Source organism: Erithacus rubecula (assembly GCF_903797595.1).
Source record: "Erithacus rubecula genome assembly, chromosome: 11".
Taxonomy (NCBI): domain Eukaryota; kingdom Metazoa; phylum Chordata; class Aves; order Passeriformes; family Muscicapidae; genus Erithacus; species Erithacus rubecula.
Window position 1 is genome coordinate 7,543,012 of NC_136663.1, and position 23,894 is coordinate 7,566,905.

General features: G+C 43.7%; 2 protein-coding genes across 9 annotated transcripts in view; both read right to left on the reverse strand.

Moving 5' to 3' along the window:
• Positions 1-2,010: 2,010 nt before the first annotated feature.
• Positions 2,011-18,035, reverse strand: LAMP3 (lysosomal associated membrane protein 3). Its single transcript, XM_079314882.1, has 6 exons — positions 17,648-18,035; positions 12,787-13,631; positions 11,559-11,681; positions 8,726-8,783; positions 8,028-8,195; positions 2,011-4,763 (listed from the first exon to the last, which is right to left on the reverse strand). The coding sequence occupies exons 1-6, from the start codon at positions 17,691-17,693 to the stop codon at positions 4,624-4,626; spliced, it is 1,380 nt and encodes a 459-aa protein (XP_079171008.1). The 5' UTR covers positions 17,694-18,035; the 3' UTR covers positions 2,011-4,623.
• Positions 18,036-20,208: 2,173 nt separating this feature from the next.
• MCF2L2 (MCF.2 cell line derived transforming sequence-like 2) overlaps positions 20,209-23,894 on the reverse strand; it is a gene marked incomplete at its 5' end in the record, with an annotated part of 148,945 nt that continues 145,259 nt past the window's right edge. For all 8 annotated transcript variants that reach the window (XM_079314853.1, XM_079314851.1, XM_079314850.1 and 5 more), the window contains one exon: positions 20,209-23,160. In XM_079314853.1, the coding sequence (XP_079170979.1) occupies positions 23,060-23,160 (101 nt within the window). In that variant the 3' untranslated portion in view covers positions 20,209-23,059. The remainder of the gene's footprint in view (positions 23,161-23,894) is intronic.

Consider the following 23,894-nt stretch of genomic DNA (forward strand, 5'->3'; position numbering starts at 1 on the left):
GACCTGATGACAAAAAAGCCATTCCATGGTAAAATGAGGTTAAATATTGGCTGGACTCATTATTCATAGTCTTTAAACATTTTTGTGATATAGGAAAACCTCAGTAAAACTGAGGTTCAAAATCAAGATCTGTGTCTCTAATAAACACAGATATTCTGACTCAGATTTAACACCTTCATTTTTCCCAACAGCCATTTATTTTTTTCCTGCATGTTGGAAATGCTCCTATCTAAAATTGTGAAGAAAGAGCTAAGTGAGAAACTGAATCAGTTTATAATTTAGTAAAGTACTTGGGATATACCAATTACATTGGCAATAAGACTCACAGAAAAAGAGAAATGTATATTCTGTGACATTTTGTGGCTAGCTGGGAAAGCCCAGCAGTGTTATGTTGCTGTGGCAGATAAATTTCAGAGCCACATTTCCCTGCCTTGTTGGCATGCAGTGGCCACAGCCCTGGACATGTGGAAAAAGTGTAATGTCCTAATCTTGTCATCATAGTCACAAAGGGTTAACTCCATAGAAATCTTTCTCTCCTCACACTTGTTATAATACACCCCTTTTCTTTCTTCTAAATATTCTAATGCAAAGGTTTCTTCAATGAATTCCAAACCTTTGTGCCTCTGGGGCAGTCCAGGGTGTGACTCATAGATGGGGACTTTTTGCCTTTAAATAAAATAGTTGACTATTCCTCCATCTGCCACTAAACTTAGTCAAGAAAGAATTTTGAAACACCAGCAGCCTTTGAGGGCCTACTTCACATACACAAGTGAGTGTTTGCCAGCCCAGCTTCTAAAACATGAGCAGGTGAGGAATATTGCCCAATAAATAGGTGCAAACCTGGCACCAAATTTAACATTTTACCAGGCAAAACAAGTGCCAAAAGGCAGAGCAAACTGCCCCTGCTCTCCAGGCTGCCCTGCTTTTCTTCTGAAGGACAAATCAAGAGGCTTGCAATTTTCAACTTACGACATTAAATTATCCATCATATAGGGATGTGCACTGACACCAGGAATGAAGTGAAGCATAATTCTGGTATTTTATCCCTGAGGGAAGTTACTGCTGCCCTCAGTGGCACTTCTCCAACAGCCAGGTTCCTCAATCAGCTGCTGGCAGCAGAGATTGTTTTTTCTCCCCCATCTTTACCACATCTCCTGCTTTCTTGCAGTCCATCTAACAACCTTTGCTTTGTGAAGAGCACAACATGTGAGACGCACTCAGCCATTTCAGAAATAAAATAATTACACAACAATGCACACTCTAATGATTAAACACAGCCTTTATTATGGAAACACCAGTAATAGAAAAATAAAGAGCATATCTTACTTCTCATAGCAAGTTATTTTTAGCAACCATACATTATAGTAAGCTAGAAGTGATCAGCCAAGCTGTTCAGATACCCAAGATACCAATCTAATCTCCCTTCCTCTTTCAACTGAATTAACAACTGTTTCTTGATTTGTGCTTGTCTATTAGAGAACAAAAAGGACTGAAAAAAATTAAACCTTGCTTTTTAAACGCCTCAGTGACTTGTCTAAGTGTGACATCATCATTCTTCTGGGATGCCCACATTTTCTGCCTTGTGTGTGCAGAGGATGGTCTGGCATGGGAACTGCAGCAGAGCACAGGGAGCCACAAATGGGAGAAAGGTTGCACTTCAAGGCTGGGATCGCCTGATGCAGTAAGGATTTCTCCAATGGATATTCTACTGCTGTAAAGCACTAACTCCATTGGATTAATTTTGCTGCATGTTGGCAGCATTTCCTGGGACCATCCAATTGTTTAATTGGTTTGCACCACGTGCACTTAAACTTGTGCCAGTTAGAGCAAGCCCAGAGTATCATTCATGTACAAATGGCAGAATGCAGCTTCATAAAAATAGCAAACAAAAAATAGCAAGAAAAAAACATAAGAACAAATCAGGTAAATCTGAATCCAAACATTGTTCAATATTAACAAGTTGATTCATTATAGAAAAAAGAAAAAATATGGGGTAAAACATTATTCAAGCATCTCTAGTAAAAATGCCAGGTGTCACAATATTAACAAGAGAATTAGCAGTCATTAGCAACTCTTTTCTGTCCTCCTGCTGATATCAGACTTTTTAGAAAGACTGAATATTAACATAAAGCAATTTTTCAGAACAGAACAAGCAAATGCTATATCCATGTCAGTAGAAGTAACACAGAACACATCATCCAACAATCCAAAGAACATGTGAAATGAGACTCAGCTTTGACAAGGGAAAGATGTCTATTGATCCCTGGGCAGAACAGTTTAGGGCCAGACAGCATGCTGAGCTTTTTTAGGCAGCTTTTGTTGTTAAAATGTCCACACATAGCAGACTGGGACAGTGACATCCCTACTGCAGGCACAGGGTGATTTTCAAATGAAAGCTCTTCATCCATTTCCTCTCAGGTACCTCGTTTTAAAAAAAAAAAAAAGTGAATGCTTTAATTGACTATAAAAATCTGCTTTCTAAACTAGATATTCATAGTATTAAGTAATCCTGAGAAGGACCTTATTAGGCAAAAAGTCTGAGTCCAGTGGCTGCTTGTCTGCCAAAGAGGGAAGGAGGAAGGGAAAATGAGCTCAATAAAGCTCACTAAGCATTATGAACAGTGCTGGAGCCCTTTGCAAAAGAATAATTGAAATACTTGCATTCCAATTTGAGTATTCAACTGAATACAGTCCAAATCACAGTGTCTGTATTCGAGGCTTGAGAGTTTGGTATCCTATTTCTTGTGCTATTTTACCTTATAAATGTATTCAGCTGTTCCTGTGCTCACAGCTGGTTCTGATGTTTCTCCAAGTGTAAAAGTTCTTCAAAATTGTCTTTATCCTTCTTTTTTATTGGCTCATTCAGACTCAAAGGGAACATTTCTAGAGAATGTTAATTATTTCCACAGCTACATATTATACTGATTATAGAGCAGTATGGCCATGTTTCCTGTTTCACACAGACCAACATGTCTAATTAATTCATAGAATGGAAGAATTTCTTTTTTTTTCTTCATTTAAATAAGTAAACTGGATACTAGCAAAATATCAAAAGTATTTTAAAAATACCCAAGGGAATATCTGATAAGACATAACCATCAATTTTATTCAGTGAAAATCCAATGAGGTTCCATCACCATTAATAACTGGCAGGATTTGGGCCATTATTCATAGAAATTAAATTAGCTCCCAGCATTTCCATTTTGTTTAGATGCAGATTAAACTGCCAAGGCATTTTTGCATATGACTTCAGTCTTCCTTTTGTTTAATGAGTGCCATTCCACAGTCCTTTTCCAGGCCAAACTCTTATTAATAAAATTTAAGCCATTAGCCTAACTCCTTGGAGGAAGTGTACTCTTATTGAATATTATTTTCTCTTTTGCAAATATGTTTGTACATAATTTCTTATCATCTTGATGTCATTTGCTTCAGTGAGTAGATTGCATGGACTGTGCATGTGTGTATGTGTGTGTATGTGCACATTCCTGCACATGTAAATCTTTTGTGACAAGAAGCTTTTCCTTGTTACCACAAAGAACATGAGCTGGTCTTAAATCTCAAAAGCAATTACTGTTCTCATGCCTTCATCATTGGTTTAGCAGGAAATAGACTACAGAGTGTATCAGTGTGCTTTAAAGAAACTCCAAATTATTTCCATATGAAAATCCAGCTGCTCAGCTGTGAGCACACTGGGGAACACTCACTTTTGGGCAGAGTTTGTCCAAGGCCTGGGCCAGCTTTTATTTCCCACAGAAGCCTAGACCATATAGCATCAGTGGATTTCCATTTCTCATGGACCTTGTGCAGGTGCCCCAGTGAGGGTCACTTAATCCCAGGCATTTCCAGTGAGTGTGGCATCTTCCTGGATTAAGAGACCACCCTGTTGCCCCAGTAGAGGACATTTCCTGAGCTCAGTGTGGTCACTGTGACAGGTCCATGTCTGAACAGCACGTAGGGGTTTCCTGACCTCTCACAAGACCAGGAACAAATGAAGCTCCCGGGTAAGATCCACAATTACCACTCTGTCTTTGCAAAGGGCTTAGTGGGAGAACCCCAGTCACAACATAACTGTGTTTTAGGACTGGTGAGAACTTGCTTGTGAGTGGAGTCACACTGGTCACACTGACACTTCCCCTGAGATTTCGGCACACACCGTGTTCCAAAAAGAGCTTCCAGTGAGCTCTTGCTTAGCAGGGCTGTCTGTAGCTGTGGGCCTCTGGGTTATTCACCTGAAGGTCCAACTTACATATTTTGATAAATCTAAACACCATCATTAACAGACATGGTAGATTTTCTGGGGGATAGTGATACTTCTTGCTTTAAACTACTTTTAGAAATCTGGCTTAGGTGATCTGAATGACCTCCTCTGTTGATAACAGAGAGAATTTAGGCTCCTCATTTTGGACTACATCTAAATTAGATGCTAAGAATAGCCTAAAGTAGGTGTGAGTTCTCTTCTTCCCACCTTGGAGAAACTCCTTCCAGAAACATTCATTAGCTATAAACACATGATGTCATCTCACTTAAAAATATGGTTTCAGGGCAGAGAAATTGCCAGGCAGAAACAAAAACTCCTGTGGCTTCTCTGCTTGCTGCACACATTTGGGGAAGCACAAGGGCACCTCAGATGCGTTCATATCCTCTGTGTGGCTTCCTCCTGGAGATCAGGAAGGTGGCAAACACAATGACAAACAATCCCAGGATACACAGGCACACTGCAATGGGAGCTATTTTGCTGTTTCTATCAGCAAAACATTCTTCTTCTGAAAGGAAAAGGAGATCAGAGAATGTTATAGCAGAACACCATTCTCCTATACTGTACATCTATATTCCAGAAAAGTTGGCAAATACAAGCCAGAGGTTCTCAAAACCTTGCTTTCTTCTGTTTCTTCTTTCTTTTTACTGAGCTATACCTACTACAATTTTTATCTGTGCTAAGCCTCATCTCAAGAAAACCATCCTTGCCCCTTCTGCAGTAGCTCTGTGCTTCCCTAGAGAGTGGCTCTTCTCCCTCATATCTGCAGGAATTGTTTCACCACTCAGCACACACAGCAGGGGCTTTCTTCCCAAAAGCAGATGGGGACCATCACAATACAAAGTGCCAGTCTGAAAATAAAAAGCAAGACATCCTGCATGGGCAAAAACTCCTCCTGTGTGACATCTGATTGCTTCTTCCCACGAAGAGGATCATGCCAGAGACAGAAGCCCATAGTCCTGCACATCATTAGAGCAGTAGGGGTCCTTGTTAAGTCAGTGTTTTCTAAGAAAATTCTAATTCTAATTCTTTTCTCTGTTTAATTCAGAATATTTGTGGATAATGACTCAGAACATTGAGAGATTAGGAAGGCAGAAGCCTCAGACATAGTCCAGGGTGTTGCTTTAGCAGTACCTTTGCAATTTTGTTGTACATATGAGGATATCAGACACAAATCATATCTTTGAAGGACCATCCAAAGATATCACTTTGAACACATCTCTTAGCTACAGAGAGGGCAAATCCTGGCTTCCTCAGCCAGTTCCTACCCAAATGAACATTCAAATCATCCTCTGATTAAACAGAAACTTATTACTTTAAAGTGAACTTCTAGAGGTAAATTGGCAGCTTTCCTATGGAGAGACTGCACCACATGAGCCTCTGACAGAAATGGAAAATATACCCAGTAACAATGGCAGGATCAGCCTCAAATTCAAAATACACAGAAGTGCAGTCCTGGGAGTGAAGGCAATGCCTGGGAATGACCACTAATGTGTTATCCCAGAATTGGATCAGACCTAAATCTTCTGTCAGATCTACAGGAATGGTCCTTCCTCAGACCAAAGAGAGACCTCTGTCATGCTGCTGTGAATGGCACAGCAAACCATTCTCTGAGCTGGGCAGCATGGCCAGCTAACCCCCACAGCATATCCCAGCTCAGCAGCAAATCCAGCAAAGCCAGGATAAGAGGGAGATCTGACACCCTGCGTCCCTGTCACTCCCCAGGACTGTTCCAAGGCAGGTTTTGACAGTGCTCAGAGATAAAAACCCTGGATGTTATTCCATGGCTGTGCTGGCACAGGTTGTAGCTTGGTTTGGGCTTTTCCCCATGGGAAATTTTATACTGTCAGTGGGCAATGAGCCCAAGGAACATGTGGAGTCCATGACATCATGTCACAGCTCCAGAGCCTCCACATGGCTCTTCCCAAAGTCTGATCCTCTTCTGCTCTAATCCAGATGCTGATTCAATGCCACAAAGCCAATGGCATGAGCATTCTATTAGAGGCTGCTTTTAAAAGCTCTGTCTGGTTAATGTCACCTGCTGTTAAATAAGTGGAAAAGTATTTGCATCTAATTGCTGTAAAAGCCAGAAATGCTTGAATTGGCCATTTTGCTTTGATGAAACATTGGGAAGGAAGGAATGAACTCTATGAACTCTAGGAATTGTTTCTGATACACTGAAGTACAAAAGGCCCTTTTACAGATTTCCAGACTCAAACAGATCAAGCTATTGATATAAAACTGCTGTAATCTGTACAAAATTATAAGGAACTTGAAACCAGTGACCATTAATGTTTTCTTTTTCTTCCCCTTTTAAAGATAAACAAATCAGGAGCAACAGAAGTGAAACTATCAGTCTTGAGATACCCGAGGGGAGGAGGTTGGTGATGTGTTTAGTCATTCCTTCACTGGGGATTTTCTCTTTCAGAATCTGCACACACAACCAATACATAACAGTTTCATGATAATTTTATAGCCACAGGTGAATTATTTCAGAGGTGGGAGCTGCTTTCTCAGCTCTCTGAGTAGGAGCGAAACTAATTTAAATTTGTATATGGTATTGACTAGCAGAGATTAGTCTGACTTGAAGGGAGAGAGGGAGGGAGAAATAAAGAGCATCTTTCTCAGCTGAATCTCTCCTAGAGGTGAGGCCATGCCTAATCCCATAACTAAGATCATTCATTGTACACATTGGAATGGGAGTGTGTGGACCAGATGGGATCCCATGAGTTCCCCAGTTCAGTGCTATCCCATGAAAATACTTCATGAGAATGAGAGCATAGATTAAATTCTCAGTGTAGAGAAGGACCATATCTTCAAAAAGCCCCAAATGTTGCTTCCCATCATATTCCTTTTAGAATGGAAAAAGTATCCAAATGGTGACCTAACAGAAGAAGAATTGGTCAAACAGAATCAAAAGACAGATCTCAAGTAAAAAGAAGAATACAGGGACAATATTTTGTAAGCACACAGAAAGACAAGTGGCAGAAGAGAGAATGTCTTATTGCTGCATCTGAAGGGCTGGAGAGCTGGTCAGCCCCTCTGTGCACCTGAGGTCTTGTATGGAAATGTCCCAAGAGGAAGTCACAGAAATGAGAAGATGGACAAGTTGAAAGAGACCACAAGGTCCCACTGAGTCTCCCTCTCTGGTCTTTGTCTTTTGCTGAGATACCTGATTGCCTCTTTGTGGCACTTTTGCAAAAAAAGACAAACTGAAGAGATGAGCATCATGTTTAATTCTGAAGCTGGGAGTGGGTCAGTTGTGCTCCTCCTCAGGAGCACATTTCATAATGTCTAGACACAGCTGCTCTAAAAATATCATCCTGCATTCACAAATATCCCTTATTAGCTGGCAGTTTTGTTGCTACAGCTGTGGGACAATGTAAGTATCAGGAGCCTTTAAAAATAGCTAAAATCTGCCTATATTGAGAACAGTGACCTGGAAATGAACTTTGCACGTTGGGGTTTGGGTAGTGCACTGGTAGTGAACACACCTCTGCTTGTTCCAGGAGAAAATGGATGAAGAAGAAAACTGTGGCTGCAGAGTTGAACATTTTTAATGAGAAGGTGAAACAGGAGGTACTGAATGCAGGGGGGAAAGATATTTTTCCATCCTCCATAGGTATTAGCACTGTGTTAGAAATGACTCAGAAAAGGTTGAGAAAACAGCAGGGGGATGTGTATGGGTACAGTTTATCAGATTGCATCCATCAGGCCACCAGAGTGCTGACATGTAGATCTGGGAAGGGTGGAAAAGTGTTCTTCTACTCACCTTTTCCAAACTGGTTACCCACAATGTCAAACGCCTGCAGCTGCATATGAACAAAGAGGATCTGGAAGTTCCTCTCCAAGGTGAAGATTTGCCTGCTGGCACACTTAAAGGAATTCCCCAGCTTTGTTGTGAACAGCTTCTCATTTAAGGTTGCATAGTAAAGCATACCTGAAGGCCAGAGAGAGACAGGTGAGAATCCACCCTGACTCCATTGGAAGCAACATCTTTCTGAGGTAAAACGGTCACAGAGGTGACTAAAGCACAGACATTTTCTCCATAAACTATCATTTGCTCTTTTTACATGTTTAAATGAGTGCTTTAACTATCAATGGGCAACTCAGCTGAGCTTAGGTCTGAAAAAGTGGCTAAAATTTCAGATGCTTCTTCACATTTTAACAAATTGAGTCTGCAAGAGCAGGTTAGAATTCTCACAGGAGTAGGCAAGCTTTGAAGTAATCTCTGTTCTGATAGAATGTGGCAGGGAAAGCTTTTGAGATCAAAAAGAAAATGTAATAATAGGGACATAACTGCAGCCAGGTCCCTTCTCTTCCATTTGTATACCATAAGATTTAGGAGAATGACACATTGAAAGCTTGATAAAACACTTATTTGCAAAATCCAGTCTTTTAAAGATATGAAAGCTTATCCCATACCCAAAACAGTTTGATATAGAATTAAGACAGGGTAAAATCACTGACCTTCAGAAGATAACTGTATTCTGCTCTCAATTTTAGTGACAGAGTAACTTGGAGCTTGCTGCAAAATAAAGATTTATCTTTATTCATAATACATACTCATATTTGCAGGGGAAAGAAACACAGCTTACTTTAGCAAAATGGTCATAAAGAATTTCCCAAAGAAACACTTTGGGAGCATCACCTTTGAGACCCAAGAATCAACTCTCTTGGATGTATTTTTCTTTTCTGAATCTCAGCTGCATCACCAGTTCAGTTCAGTGAAACAGGACCATGCTGGTGTCATTTTACACAAACTGCACAAGCTGGGCACTCGTGAGATACTTGTGATAACCAAAAGTAGGAAGACTGCTGACATGGAAAGCACCTGGTACAACAGCACAGAACAAAAGTTCCAGCCAGGTGTCCTGGCCACATGTGCTCTGAAACCTTTGTGCAACCTGGACACTGCCCTCCCCTGGAGTGTCACAGGGTGAGAGCCAGCCCTGGGAATTTCCCCCTTGTAGCAGTCTTGGAGCAAAATGTGATGCCTCATGGAGCAGCCCTGCTGCCCAATTTAATTTCTGCTGTGAGCACACCGGTGAGTGCAGCTGGTGGATAAATGGCAGTAGATATTAATGGCTAGTTAAAAACCGGTAGGATGGAGAGGGAAAATTGAAGAAAGAAATACACCAGAGAAGAGGCTCTCAGCATTATTCCAACTGAAAGACATAATTAGGTGAAACGTGGCCATTTTTGGGTGGCAGTGCTTTTTTTCTGTTTGGCCACAGTTAAAAACTTTGCTTGGAGAAAACACCTGCTCCTACTTCACATCTTGTGGGTTGGTTACACAACTTCCTTTTTTCAAGCCCTTCTCAGAGACCATGGGAGTGGTGAGCCCTGAACCAGCCCCTGTCCTCTGCCCCCCCAGCCCAAGGCCTGAGCCAGCTCCTGTCCCACCAGGGACAGCCACAAGTGCCACTGCTGGAGCACTCTGCTTCAAAGCACCGAGACAGGCTGTAGGGACCAAACACAAAAAGCTGGCAGCAAACTGTTTTCTTATTAACTTGAATTTCAAAGCAGTCCAAACTGAGCCCTGCTATGCTCTTGAGGCTTATCTTTAAGTGGAGGGTGCATTGTCTAATGCTGTGCCAAAAACCACCTTCTTCAGGGCAAGACAGGTCAAGCACCTCCTAAAGGCTCACATCACTCTCCTTAGTGCTTCTGCAACCTGGAGCTTTTGTGTATATTTGAATCCCCAGCCTTTCCCTAAGGATTCTTACAACACCAAAAATGCTCCTCTTGTTGCAGGAAGCACACATTTAAAACAAACACTCAGAGTCTGAACTGATCCTTTGTTTTGAAGGAGCTCCTTCATTTTTTACCTTACTTGTCCTCTGTAGCTCTTAGAAAACTTTTTCCCATAAGCTAAAATAAAGATGACTGCTAATCAAAATATTTTCTCTGTTCAAAAATTAATGACACTTGTGGGGCATAATTTGCTGTTCCCTCTTGGACTTCCTGTGAAAATGACTGATTAACTATTTATACTTTTCGTAATTGTCTCTAATTTGAGCTTGGAACCAGGCTGCAAGACTGACACTTTAGCTTGATTAATTGAAGGACATAGATCAGCAGTGATGGCCAGATGCAGCTCTCAGCTGCTGTGGAGCTCCAGGACATGGTCTTGATGTTCATTACACTTGCCAAAGTTTGATGGGATCCAACCCTTGCCATGTTCCTGTCCATTCCTCCCGGCCCATTAATGACTTTATACACCCTGTTGGTTCTGTTTTCCTTCTGCTGGCATCATCACCCACCCCTTACCAGCTTTTAGATAAATTGTGCTGCCTCCCAAAATGTGCAAGTGCCTGAGTTAACAAGAGGATGGCTGCACTCAGGGATTTTCTCCTGCTTATAAAAGCTGCAGCACTCTTGGTAGCTTGTTTTAAAGCCACACCTGCATGGGATGTGGCTGCAGTGGGGAACATGGAATTAAGAGATACAATGTCAAAAACAAAGCTCAGTTTCCCCACTGTGTAAGCAGGATCTTTCATCTTGCCCAAGTTTCTGTGTGTGTTTATAGGTCTTCCTGGTGTGGTATATTTTAAGGTCACTTATCAACAATTCTGTTGTTGCAGTTCATTTGTTTGGAATTTTCCACTCAGAAATTAGATGAAATTTGACTCCTTCAGCTGTGGATGTGTCATGACTCTCAGGCACTTAAAACTGCACAGTCTGTCCTTTGAATTTGACAACCCCAGCTGGCTTTTGGGGGAAGCAAATGGCTGAGAGCAACTTGACAGTGTGAGTCAGAGCTCCCAGCACACCTTGTTCCTGCACAGGGACTCCAGTCCCAAACCCTTTCCCTCTGCACCACTCCAATGCAAACAGCACACCTGGCCTTTCCTCCCATAAGACTTTACTTATGTGGAAGAGAGACTCAGATTTTGCTTGGCTATTCTTAGACTTTGTGTTGCTTGATGGGCAGCTTTAACACTGCTCTTGGCACTTTCTATCAGAGGATGGCAGAGTCCTGTGCTTACCCTTCACTTCCAAATTGGAAGTTCAAACAGACCTGATTTAACACTGAGGTCAGTTGTACTGTGAGCACAATGTTGCACCAGGCAGCCTCCAGAGGTATTTTCCAATCTGAATTAATTAAACCATGGCTCTATGGTTCTAGCCCTTTGGGAAGGACAGGAGTAACCATGCCTTATATTCACATGGAAAACAAGCACAGAGATAGAAAAAATGCCTTTTCCCACAGCTCAAGCTGGATCAAAGTCAATCTAAGTTCTTGCTTCCCAGCCCTAAACACTCCTTCCCTCAATATTTTACATAAATCAACAATTACCTTTACAAAGGTGATGTTTACAAATCCTCCACTAAAAGTTAAGTTCAGCTCAGACTGCACCATCCCACAGCTTCCAGATATCTTTGTTGCATTGGGGTTGACAGTCACATATTCCATCTGCTCCTGTAGAGAGGAGAGACATTGCAGGGCTGATGAAAAGGAAGGGAGAACTTAAAAGTAAATATGCAGAGATTTAATAACTTTTAAACATGCAGAGATTTTCCCCTTTTTTGCTCTCAGACAGGCTCTGCATGCTGAATGAACCATCCAGTGGTGATGGCAGCTGAACTGCTGCCTGCCAGGGTCCTTCCCCACTCGTAAACCAGCACTGGCTGCTGTCTGACACATCACTGAGCTGTTCCAGTGCATTAAGCTGGCAGAAAATATTGGGTTTCAGTTCATTCAGTTAACTGATATGATTCAGGCAGTGTCAGGTGAGTATGAGTGGTAATTTATAAAGAGGGAGCACCTTATGATTGTAAACATCTCACTGTGGTCTGGTGAGGATGGGAATCCTGCTCCCTGCCTGGCTTCTGCCAGGCCAAGGAATGAAAGTTCCCTTTACCAACATTAGACAGTCATCTAGGGTCAAAAATATTCAGACATCAAACATGAATATTTGGATTTGTAACAGGAATGGCTTGAGCATAAGAACTGCGGAGCTTGAGGATGTAGCCCCACGTGCTTTATTAATGTAGGCTATAAAACTTTAAGCCTGAAGAACACAATAGCCATTTTAGGTTGCATGATATCTTTTGCTGAATCGGTCTCGGTGGATCACTTCTAGACCTGGCAGTCCGCATGATCCTAAAATGCCCCTAAATCAACATCAGGACAACCCACCTCTAAATCCAGGTCTGTAAACAGGAAATTTCTTGCTTTTGTTGCAACTCCCAATGTCAAGCTCTTACCTGAAGTCAGTTCAGATTTTAACTAATCTCCCATTCTGGGAAGCACAAATAGCCCTGCAGGCTGATCTCCTGCCCCAGCATTGCTCCCACACAAATATCACTGAAGTAAGAAAGCACCTTTATGTCCCCTTGGCATCATCATCACACAGGCCAAAGTACAGCAGCTGGGATGCTGTGGGGCGTGAGGGGCCTTAGACTGGTAGCAAAGCACTTGTTTTGATCATAGAAGCTAATTCTGAAAACAGCTTGGAAAGAGGAAGAATAAGCTCCAGCTAATGAATAAAGTCCCTCCAAAGCTCAGCTCGCTGAGCTCTCACCTGTTGTGTATTTCGAGCCATCAGCTGCAGACCCATGGCGGCTTTGACGCAGGTGCTGTTCCCGTCAGAAAGGGTGTAGGTGCCCGTGGGGATGTCGGAGGGCTGTGGGGTGGGAGGGGGTCTCACAGTGCTGGCAGGGGACGTGGGGGCTGTGTGTGTCCCTGCGTGGGTGGCTGTGCTGTTGGCCGTGGCTGTTGGCACACCAGTGGCTGTTGTTTGTCTCCTTGAGCGGGTGCTGGGCCCGGCCCCGTGGGTGCTGCTGGGCTTGGCACTGAGTGTGGTGTTGGGCCCAGTGCTGTGTGTGGGGCTGGGCCCAGTGCTGTGTGTGGGGCTGGGCTTGGCACTGCGTTTGGTGCTGGGCCCGGTGCTGTGGGTGCTGCTGGGCCCGGCCCCGTGGGTGCTGCTGGCAGCTGTCCCCGGGGAACTGGCTGTCTGGAGCTGCAGGGAGCTGCCGGTGGCCGCTGCTGTGGTTCCTGGTGTCGTGGTGGAGCACTCAGGGCGGGTGGTTGTGTTCCTCCCTGTGGCTGTACCCGAGGGCACGGCGGGGGCCGTGCTGGGGCTGTCTGTGGGTGCTGTGGATTCACTGCCTGCTCCTGCCTGGGCTGCCGTGTGCTGGCCTGGAGCTGATGCTGCCTGGAGCTGCTCTGTTGTCTGCTCAGTTGTTCTGTGGCTCGTGGGTGTTGTTTGAAGAGGGCCTGTGCTGTTGAAATGAACTGTGCTGCTTTGATGGGGTGGAGAATGATAAAGGGAAAGCGACTGAGCAGAAGTCGCCATTTGGGGGAAGGATGTGGTTTCTGAAGACAGTTCGACCCCCAGGGCCACTTCAGCAAAGCAGGAGGAAAATGCTGCAAAGAAACTAAAGTCAATAGTCTAGAAACCTTTACATGTACCTTAACATACCTGCCCTGTTTTTTTTATCAAATGGGTGATACAATTTCACTTGTCATTTGGCTCCAGTCATGAGAGTGAAAGCAGACCCCCTGTAGGACTGTTCACAGCCAGGCTCCACTCCCCCCAGTTCCTACCTCTGAGAATTCCCATTCCAGTGGAGAACACTGGCTCCCAGCTCTCCACACACTGAGGAACCAGACCTTGCACAACCCCCAGGCAGCACAAGCATTCCCTGCGGGGAATTCCTGTAGTTCAGCAGGATTTGCTGGAAGCAAATTGTCAAGGTCTAAGGAAGGTGAAGTGGGTGTAGCAGCCAAAGGGGTTGTTGGTTTCTTACCATTTACCAAGTGCTGGGAAAGGGGATGTGTCTGTGTGTGTGAAGGAAGTGAGGCAATGCAATGCTCTTACAGTGATTCACACCTAGGAAACCATTCTGGGAACAGGGAAATTCCAGGTATTTATGATTTTCTTGTAGCCATGTCAGCTTGAACCCTGTAATTTTTCCTTCTAGATGAACCCAAAGAAAGACTGTCCCTCTTAGTGATGGACTTTCAGTAATGAGGAAAAAGCCAGGGTGCAGCATCTAGGAGCATTTTGGACAACATCAGAAAATAGTTACAGCACCAAAATTATGCTTCCACCTAATAACATTTACAGAAATGTCCCTTGCAGAAGTGGGGAAAAAAAAAATCTGTCTCCTAAATGTAAATACAGAAGTGAACAAAAATTGAGAAAGTACATTGTAGAATATTTGAATGTCACAAGTCTTCTGTTTGAGTCGTTGTGGGTATGCAACAAGACTCTGGAAAGACAGGGTCAAATTAAAGAAATAACTCACTGACATGTGATTTCTTTGATGTACATGAAAATATAGTGTAGTTAAATGCCTAAATTAGTGGGAGGATAGAGATAAATAGAGATAAATTATCCAGTTTGGAAACAGAAGAGATCCAAAAGTCCAAGATAGTTCATATTCCCAGCAGTACAGCTACACAGAGAATGCCTCAGCATGTCTGAGTTCACTTTACACTGGTTCTTTCAAAGAAATTTATCAAGAATTGGTGTCAAAGTTGAGGGCAGGCAGGCTGTTAAGATTAGGATTTTAGGATATCTTAATGCCAGAGGCACATTTAGAGTGAAAATGGTTGAAATCTTACAAGGTTCTCCATTTATTCATTTATTTATTGTCACTCATCATGAGCAGAGATCTTCAATAATAGCTGAATTCACAAAATTGAACTATTTTTGGATACATACAAACTAAGTAAGAATAATAAAACACTGTGTTTTGAATCAAATTTAAGATAAAAATCAAAGAAACAAGAGCAAATGCACAGATCTTAACCCTTACCACAATTTTCCCTTAAAAATGGCTATGCTGGAGAAGAGCAGAAATGTAGGTGTAAATACTCTATACTCTTAAAATTGCCTGGGTTTCACTCTGAGCTGTACAAAACACACCTGATAACCACTTTAGGTGTTATCATCAAAGTGCAACTTGAGACAGTTGAAAAACCTCCAAAAAATATTGTGATTTTTATCAAAATGTACCTAAAAATGCATAATTAATATGATACTTTAGTTCATTTTCTGTCTTTGCCCTATGCTTCACCCCAGCTGGTGCAGAGCTGTTAATCAGATGACTGATCTCCTTCTGTGGGGCCAGGGGAAAGCCAGAGCAGTTGCCATACACCAATTATGGGTAGCTGCATCCGAGTGTATCAGCATGATAAAAACAAGAAAGAAGAAGTTGCAATTTTCACTCTTTCTTCCCCTCTAAGACTGTGGAACAATCCATATTTAATTTTATACAAGTCCTAAATTGTCTGTAGGTCTTAAGTTTTCACTTCACAGATTGGTTTTGATTACTGACCAGGTAACACACACATAGAAAGGAATATTATTGAATATTAGAATGCCACCCATAGCTTTTCAATAAAACTCCTCAAAATTCATTTCAACCCAATTATTTTTCACTATTCAGCCAGACAGGGTCACCCGAGGGGTAAAGCCAAGAATGTCTTTGGGATAGCCTGTGGTTCTTGCTCTCTGGGTGACTACCAGACTGTTCCTCCAAGCATTTTGGGGCTTCTGCCAGTGCATGATCACACTGCTAAATCCACTGGCTGGGACTGTCTTCCCAAAAGCATTTGGCCACATCAGCTCCCAGGGATGGGCAGGGATCACTGCAGCTGCACCCCTTGGCACTGGCTGTGTTTGGGTGGCTGCTGGAGGTGGTTTGGTGGCTCCGCTGTGTGAAGGGGCAGATGGGGTCCCTGACCTGCTCTCCAGCCAGGGCTTGGAAGGCTTCCATGGCTCCTTACACAGCCACATTCCTCTCTGGGAGCCTGGCACCACTCAGCAAGCAGCCTTGAGCACGACTCCCCCAGCACAGCATTTTGTGGCTCTGACAGCAGGACAGGCCACAGTACCACGAGGAATGGCAGCTCTGCACCCCCCAGGAGTTTCCTTTTTTTTCTTCCCATTAAGCCAACTCAAAACTTCATACAAGCAGTATTTTGCTTGAGGAATGCAAGTGTCCTGGGGTGTATCTTCCCAGAGCAAGCAGCTGCAGTCCCCTTGTCTCACTTTAGCACCAAAATTGTGTATAACAGGTGCTGAGGGCTGTGTGAGAGCCCTGACAGCCTCCTTGCAATGCTCCAGAACAAAACTCTCAGAAATGGACCAGCACAGTTCTCAGAAACTCACTGTTCCCAGACTGGGCCTGGAGATTCCTTTTTCATGCTTTGGTGACAAGTTTTGGTGACAAGGAACATCACTGCTCTGCTCCCAGGTGTTACAGTGGGAAGCTGAGTGCTCAGTGCCATGGCCTGGCTGTGCCATTCCTCAGCCTGCACTGGGCTGTGTGATAGAAACTCTTACTGAGGATTTTTTTACCCTTTTCATCTAACCACACTCATCTGTTCAGCTGCCCAATGGGTTTTTTCTACACTAATTATGTTTAATTTCCTGTCTGCATAGAAAGACTTGACTTTGTGACATTAATAAAACATCATTAAAGAAAATATCAAAAAGAACAGAGGAATCAAGTTCTTTCAGGTCAAAAGTGATTGCTGACCCGAATTATTAGTGTTGCTTCTCAGTTTGATCTTGTTTTCCCACTCATTTGTATGTTTTGAGGCTACTTCAGCAGACTCTGGGAAAGCAGAGATGTACAGCAGGAGCAGCTCATGGTCGAGTCCCTGGGCACTTTCCCTGCTCATGGACTGGGAGGGGAACAGGGGTTGTTCTTCATGTGATCCCCGTGTGCCCATGGCAAAACACCCAACAGTGAGCTCAAACCCTTGGCCATTCTACAGATTAAAACACATTTTGTCCCTCTTCACCAGGCAAATTTGGTGCTGCTGCAGGTGTTGAGCAGTGACTTAAAGCACTGGGAGATTTCCCTCATGTGTACAGCTCTGGAGAATTTCACAGAGCAGCATTAAGGATCAAATGGTGGCTCTTGTGGGGTTTGTCACTGAGAGAAGCCCCAGCCTGTCTTCTCCAAGCCCCTGCCTCACTCCTGCTTTCCTGATCCTGCTCTGCATCTTGCACTGCAGATAAATTAATGACTCCAGCAACGCTTCCTTAGTTTTTTCTTTCCTGCTTGTCTCACTCAGGATTTTCAGTTAGTTCTGCAGGTCTGGAAATTATTTTTAATTAAGAAAATCAAAGCCAAAAAAAAATCTGCTTCTAACATGGCTTTGAACCGACTCCTTCACACAGAGTTTGTGTCACCACAGAGTTCAAGGGAAAAGACAGAGGAAAGCATCAAACTAAGTGTATACCAGTGGCAATTAACAGCAGTTATGGTTATTTCTTAGCAATGGGACTTTACTGAAAGCACCCTTAGTGTTAGCAACAAAACTGTCCGAAGTTTTGAGTCTGTTGGGTGCTGTCCTGACTGCAAGGAAAGAAAACTGGCACAATGTCCCGTGTTTCAAGTAGAAACGACGCTGTTACTCACCACAGGCGAGGGTCAGCGAGAAGAGCTGCCGTGCGCTCCTCCCCATGGTCAGCGCGCTGCTTCTCCCGGGGAGCGGCTGCCGACCAAACCGAGCGTTCCTGCGGGCTCAAAAGTTTCACTTGGTGCTGGGAGTGCTCAGTCACATGGCTGGGAAGGAGGTGGAGAGAGAGGGGGAGACCGATGCCACTCGTCTGTAAACTCACGCACAGGGAAATAAATGATGGTTAGGAAAGAAAGTGAAAAGAGAAATGACTGCTGGGCTGGCTGGGAGGAGACCTGGGGCTCTGCAAGGCAGGGAAAGCTTCGTGCATCTCCCTCCCTCTCTGAGAACCTGTGCGAAGTGCCCCAGCGGAGCTTACAGCCTGTAAATCAGTGCCTCCCCTGTCTTCTTTAGAAAATATTTAAGGCCAAACTCCATCTTTTACGTTAAGGCACAGACGGGAGAGGTGTGACCATCTCCAGAGCCCTGCTAACTGTAGGACAGGCTGAGCAGAGCCCCAGGCGGGGACCGTCCTTTGCTGCCCGGCCCGGGGCTGCTCCCAGCCCTGCTGTGTCCAGGCAGGACGGGCTGGGGTCGCATCCAGCACCGTGTCTCACCGGGGGCTCCTGCTCAGCTGCCCGGGCCGGGCCGGAGCCGCACGGGCCGAGCCGGGATGTGCCGCACGGAGCATCCTCAGCCCCGCCCTGCGCATCCCTGCCCCGGGCATCCCCAGGGGCGGCTTGTGCAGGGAACAAAACAGCCCCACGCTGGCATCTGGCATCCTCCCAATTCTTCTTCTCCTCATACCAATACTCACTGCAGGAACATGGTGACACCAAGGACTTGAAAAGTCTGGCAAGGGGAAGTTTGCCCGCAGAAATCTGGATACTGCTGAAATTTGTTCCAGTTTATCCTGCTGTGTTTTTACATCCTCATTTTTACCTGCTTGCCTTTCTACAGGATCCACAGCTTGTATTTGGGTTAATTGGCACTCCCTAATGAACACTGGTAGCCAAAGGCATGCAGATATCTCAGGAGGAACTATTATAAAGTCATCTACAACTTCCTCTGAGCTGTCTGTGTGAAGTTTTGCACTCCCCTAAGAGTTCCAGTGATTCAGAACATGACTAAGGGAGATGGGTAAAGGAAAAAAAATCCCTACTCTGCTTTTTGACATGTATGTTGGACAAATATCTGGATTTTTTAATCTCTGATAATGTGCCTTTACTGATAATTCATTTATTTCAAACAGAAAAAAAAAAATCTCAATTTACTTGTTGCTTTGTATAGAGACATCAACCACAGGGTTTTGTACTAGTTATAATTTTTATAAATTTCAAACAAAGTGTGGTTCTACACAGGTCAGAATGGCCTAATTACAGGAAGTTCATTTGCACACTTTTTTTTTTCTTGTAATAAATTCATACATTCTGTTTTGACTGGAAAAAAGGACAGGTAATTCTGTGCTCTTTCCCTGTCTGATTATCTCTCATCAGTCACAATATACAAATACATAATTATCAACACCATGGAAATCATGTAAGAAAAACAAACTGTACCAATTCTCAGCTGGAGAGAGGAAATCTTAGCAGCTATTTCAGTCCAGCTGCAAGAAGAAATACACATTTTGGATCTTTTTTCTTATTATACTTATATATTTCTAATTATATATATATTTGAAGTCTTTGAGTATTTTTGGAAAGGAAGCACATGGCCTTTCTCATACCCAATCCTGTTTGAAATATCCAGACTCTAAGAAAATCAAAGATAATAAAATGGCTTCTCATCACACACACAACCAGAACATAAGACACACACAGAGCTTTGCTGTCACTGGCAAGAAAAGCCAGAGCTCAGATGTGGTTTGGCTGCAGCTGTTTGTGTTCAAGACAACGACCACTGGTCTGGTTCTCCACCTGGTGGAGTTCGAGGTGAGAGGAGAGGATCAGGCCTGATTCTATTTTAGCCTGGTTTACTAAAAGCAAGACTTGTGTGTCATGCAACTGCCTGTCTCTGTTTGCCACTGGTGCCAGTAAGGAAGGACTCTGCAGCCCACCCACACCTGAGTGAGCAGTTTCAAGGGCAGTTTTGAGGATGTGAAGTTTCTGAAGTTTTGCAGAAGAGCAGCAGAGTAGAGGGAGGAGAGCCCAGGCAAACCCTCAGCCTGGAGGGAGGTGTGACCAGCCCAGGCCACTGCAGCATCTCCAAACAACACTGAAATGAAATCCTTATTTGAAAACTATGATATTTAGGTCCATCTACCTAAAAAGGATGGTGTCAAAGACCTGCAGACAGAATAAGCACACCCTGACATACACATTAGTCTCGCTGGGCTTTACCAAATCATCTTCTAGACTGTACATGGAGAGTCATTCCCTTAATTATCACCTTGCTTGACAGGAATACTAATTAAAATACTACCCTGCATACTATTTTAAAAACTCCAAAAGTCATCAAACCCCATTTTGTCTCATCAGCAAAGCCAGAAGGTTACTCCTTTGTGAGCTGCTCTAGGACTTGTCAGCAGCCTGGTCAGTCACTGAACTCATTCTTTCCCAAAGCCAGCCCTGCAGGGGCCCTGTGCCCTGGCTTGGGAACACGGAGGCACAAACAGGCACCTGGCACTGCAGGAAGGTTAAAGACACAGTTCATGGCTGAGAGCTCCCTGCTCAGGCTCAGTGTGCCCAAGCAGCTGTGGCACAGCTCCCAAAGACCAGAGTGCTGTGCCACTGCTGCACAGCCATGGGACAGAGGGACCTGTCACCCCCAGGGCATCTGCAGAGCAGCACACACTTAAACTTTGGTCCAGCAGGATAAAATGTGAGATTTTTGGGTGGAAAAAAAAAAAAAAAAAAAAAGTTTTCAAAAGCAAACTAGGGAGGAGAATGCAATAATCCAGTCCCTACCTCTTTGCAGTTGCCATGACAGATGGTCTGGAGCTGGGAGAGGACCCTTTTCTCTGTGGAGCTCTAGACTGCTCCACAGGATCCCACCAGTGGCACTCTTGGAGGACAAAATGGGGCATATGAGGTTGAATGCTTTGCTTTTCCTAGGAGGTCCCTAATTTTTGTATATGTGGTAAAATTTATCATTTAGTGGGAAATTCAAAAGTTCCCATTTTACAGGAAGGTATTGCAGTACCAGGGGATGTGGGACCAGCACACTGTCATCCTGCTCATGCAGAGGTAGGGAATGGACTGACAATACCTGACTTCTCATCTTCAGTTGAGAGACTTCCTGCTGCCATTTCACAATCAGAATGCGATTCCTCAAAAATAAAACTCCAAAGTGCAGGTTTTTGTCTTTCCATCCATCAGCAATGTCACAAATCTTTGTTCTGGCAGTTTCATACATCCAAGGTAATCCTTCCCCATCTCTCTCTCCCACACAAAAGTTTACTATACTCACTAACGTGCAATCAAAGCTCCCTAGCTCTTCCCTCTCCTATGCTTAGGGCAGGAGTAGAAAGCAGAATTGTTCCTGTGCAAAAATTACTGAAAGTAATAGAGAAACCAGAATGAATTCATTTTAGAGAGAGGATAAAATAATTGCACTATAAGAAAACGTCATTGCATATTTCCTTAGGGAAATGAAAGGAATCAATTCTTCCTGCAAGATGCTGATAACCACAGTAGACCAAGAGGATTCATGTTCCTGAGAGCCTACATGTCATTTTTGAGGTAAATGACCAACAAAACAGGCAAGCCCCTACCCCTGTAGGACAAAAATGCTTCCAGAAAGGTTTTTTAGTCGTGATCAGAAAATGTCAAAATTTACAGAGTTTGGATATGGAGAATTAGAATAGCCATGGGAATCAATCACCACAGTGCAACTTATAATCAAGCAATAAATCACAGGCAAAAAAAAACCTGACTAAGCCTTTGCCTACTCTAAGACTTTTTCTCAAACAGGACTATATCCCTGCTCCACAGCTATCCTGACTCACACACTAAGGTACCTGCAATGCCAGCCTCCACTGAGACACAAAGGAAAACATTCGAGTCCCTGCGAAGGTGAGAGCAGAAATGATCCACACTCTGCTTTGCTCAGAGGTTCAGTTAGTAAGAGTGGGTTTTGGTTTTACTTTATCTCCATTTCTAGTGCTTTTAGTGCCCATTGTTATTTACATAAAGCACCACTAGTCTGAGGCTTAAACAAAACATCCCTAAGAGTGAAAGCCACTCACTCTTGAGCTTCTTCTGGGCTGGCTTTTACCAGACTGATCTTTGCCTGCTTGCAACCCTTAGTCAATATTTATCTTTACTAAAGTACTAGCAGCTTTTGTGGGACCTAAGACCCAATTACCATCAAAATGCCTTCATGCCCTAACAGTTGCTCTAAATGAGCTAATGGCTTGTATAGGAATCATAACATCTGTAATCACTTAATATTATACATTATATCCTTACATGGCAGAGATTTGGTACAGTCCTTTCATCAAACAGCCTGGAAGGAAGTATTTAACAACAACACTTTATCCACTCATTGGAGCATCTAATGCCCACTGCCTATTTGCAATGCTTAAGTATATTCCAAATGGGGGGTGAAATGTATCTACTCATAGCCCAGCACACAAGGAAAGCATGCAGTCTACTCAAAAGTGTGACAGTAAATGGCATTCAACTGAATTCTCGGCACCAAATGCAAAGGGTTGTGATCCAGCAACCAGAGACTGTAGAGGGGGCAGAGGAATGACTCAGACTGTAAAAGAGTTCAGAGTGTTCTTTGTCACAGTAGCTGTTACACATCTTTACTTCCCTGCTTAGCCCTGCACCTCCCAGCCAGGAGCTGCCCCTGCACTGTTCCAGGTGTGGAATGCTGTGTGCAGCAGGGCTTTTCCACTGCACTGGAGTCCCCTCACTGCTGCACTGCTGATGTCCCAGCCAGAGTCTCCTTTCCACAGCCACCCTCGGGTGGGGTGTTTTTGGTGTTGACCGACAGCAAAAAGGGCACATTTGTGATGATGGATCAGCTGGAATTAAGGAGGACAGGGAAGGCACAGCCAGAGGCAAGCAAATGGAAAAACCTCCAGGTGACCCCAGGTGGAGCAAGGACTCGTAACCACCACGTGCCCCTCTGCAGTGATGCGGTGCTCAAGCAAAGTTGCCAAAAGGTGCGTGCATAGAAACTCTTCAGCTCTGCTGTCGACCTAATTTAGGCCACATCTTCTGAAACAGTTTGATAATCAATGCAAGAAGCATTTTTCTCCTCTAATACTGAAGGTAAGTTTGATGTTTTCTGGATGTTTAATGCTCCTTTCAAGTTTGTTTTTCCCAGCTTGCCAGGTGGACAGCACAGTTCTCATCTGTTCATGTTGATAAAATTTTAGTGAATTATGAACCTCAGAGCTTGTGAGAAAGGCAACTTTGATCCAGTGTCCACCCAGGATAAAGGCAGGTGGATGGGGTCCTGAGGAAGGCTGGTCCTGCTGTTCAGCTGCCAGCCCTCTGTTCTGCTGGGAAGCTTTTGGCCACCTCACCTTCCTTGGTGTCTGACTCTACTGAGGCTGTGCTGCAGGAATCGTTGTACGTGTCTGAAAAGGAGGACATGGGCATTGTCACTACAATATCTCTGCAGGATTTTCCATCTACAGTCTTGAGGTTTTTTGTTAAAAGTCTGGAATAAAATAAAACATAAAATCACAATTCTAGTGCTCTCCTAAATCCTTCATGAAAGGCAAGGGAGGCTCCTTTGGTGTGTGACTGGAATGTGTGCCTGGCTTTGTTTTTCTTTTGAAGCACTGAACATGCCAGTGAAATGAGAGCCATCGTTGGGCTGGTGATGGGAGGACTGACCTGCTGTGGAGGTGAAGGAGCAGCAATTACCAAATTCTCTTTACACCACAGCAAAGAATCCTGAGGTTCATAAAGGATTTCCTCCACTTTAACAAAATTACCAAAAAAAATCCCAAAAAAGACCAGTAACTCAGAATAAAGTGCTCTCCATCACAGATCCCCAGGGAATGGCTGTGCTAGATTTTGCTTTCTTGTGCTATTAGAAGAAAAGCAGGACACATTTTGGTAGATTATATTTAAGGATGGACAAATATTGGTCTAGAATTGTAAACCTTTGATCTGCAGAGTTTCTCAGGTTCAGTTTTTCCAGTGCAAGTGTTTGGGTGTTAGATCAGAACCAAAGCTGAGAATGTTTGACTTTTAATGCTGATTTGGCTGAAATCTTGCCAGAGCAGCCCTTCCTGCAGCTTTTGGAGCCAGCTGTGTAATATGATGAAGGCAGTAATGGCTCATGAAATTTTAATGTTTTCAA

Excerpts from the sequence above, each read along its gene's own strand:
- LAMP3 (XM_079314882.1), bottom strand. The coding sequence starts at position 17,693 with ATGGGGAGGAGCGCACGGCAGCTCTTCTCGCTGACCCTCGCCTGTG. Across the intron at positions 13,632-17,647 it reads CTCGCTGACCCTCGCCTGTG|CATTTTCCTCCTGCTTTGCT; the intron begins GTGAGTAACAGC and ends GTTTCTTTGCAG. Across the intron at positions 11,682-12,786 it reads TGGCTCGAAATACACAACAG|GAGCAGATGGAATATGTGAC; the intron begins GTGAGAGCTCAG and ends TCCTCTCTACAG.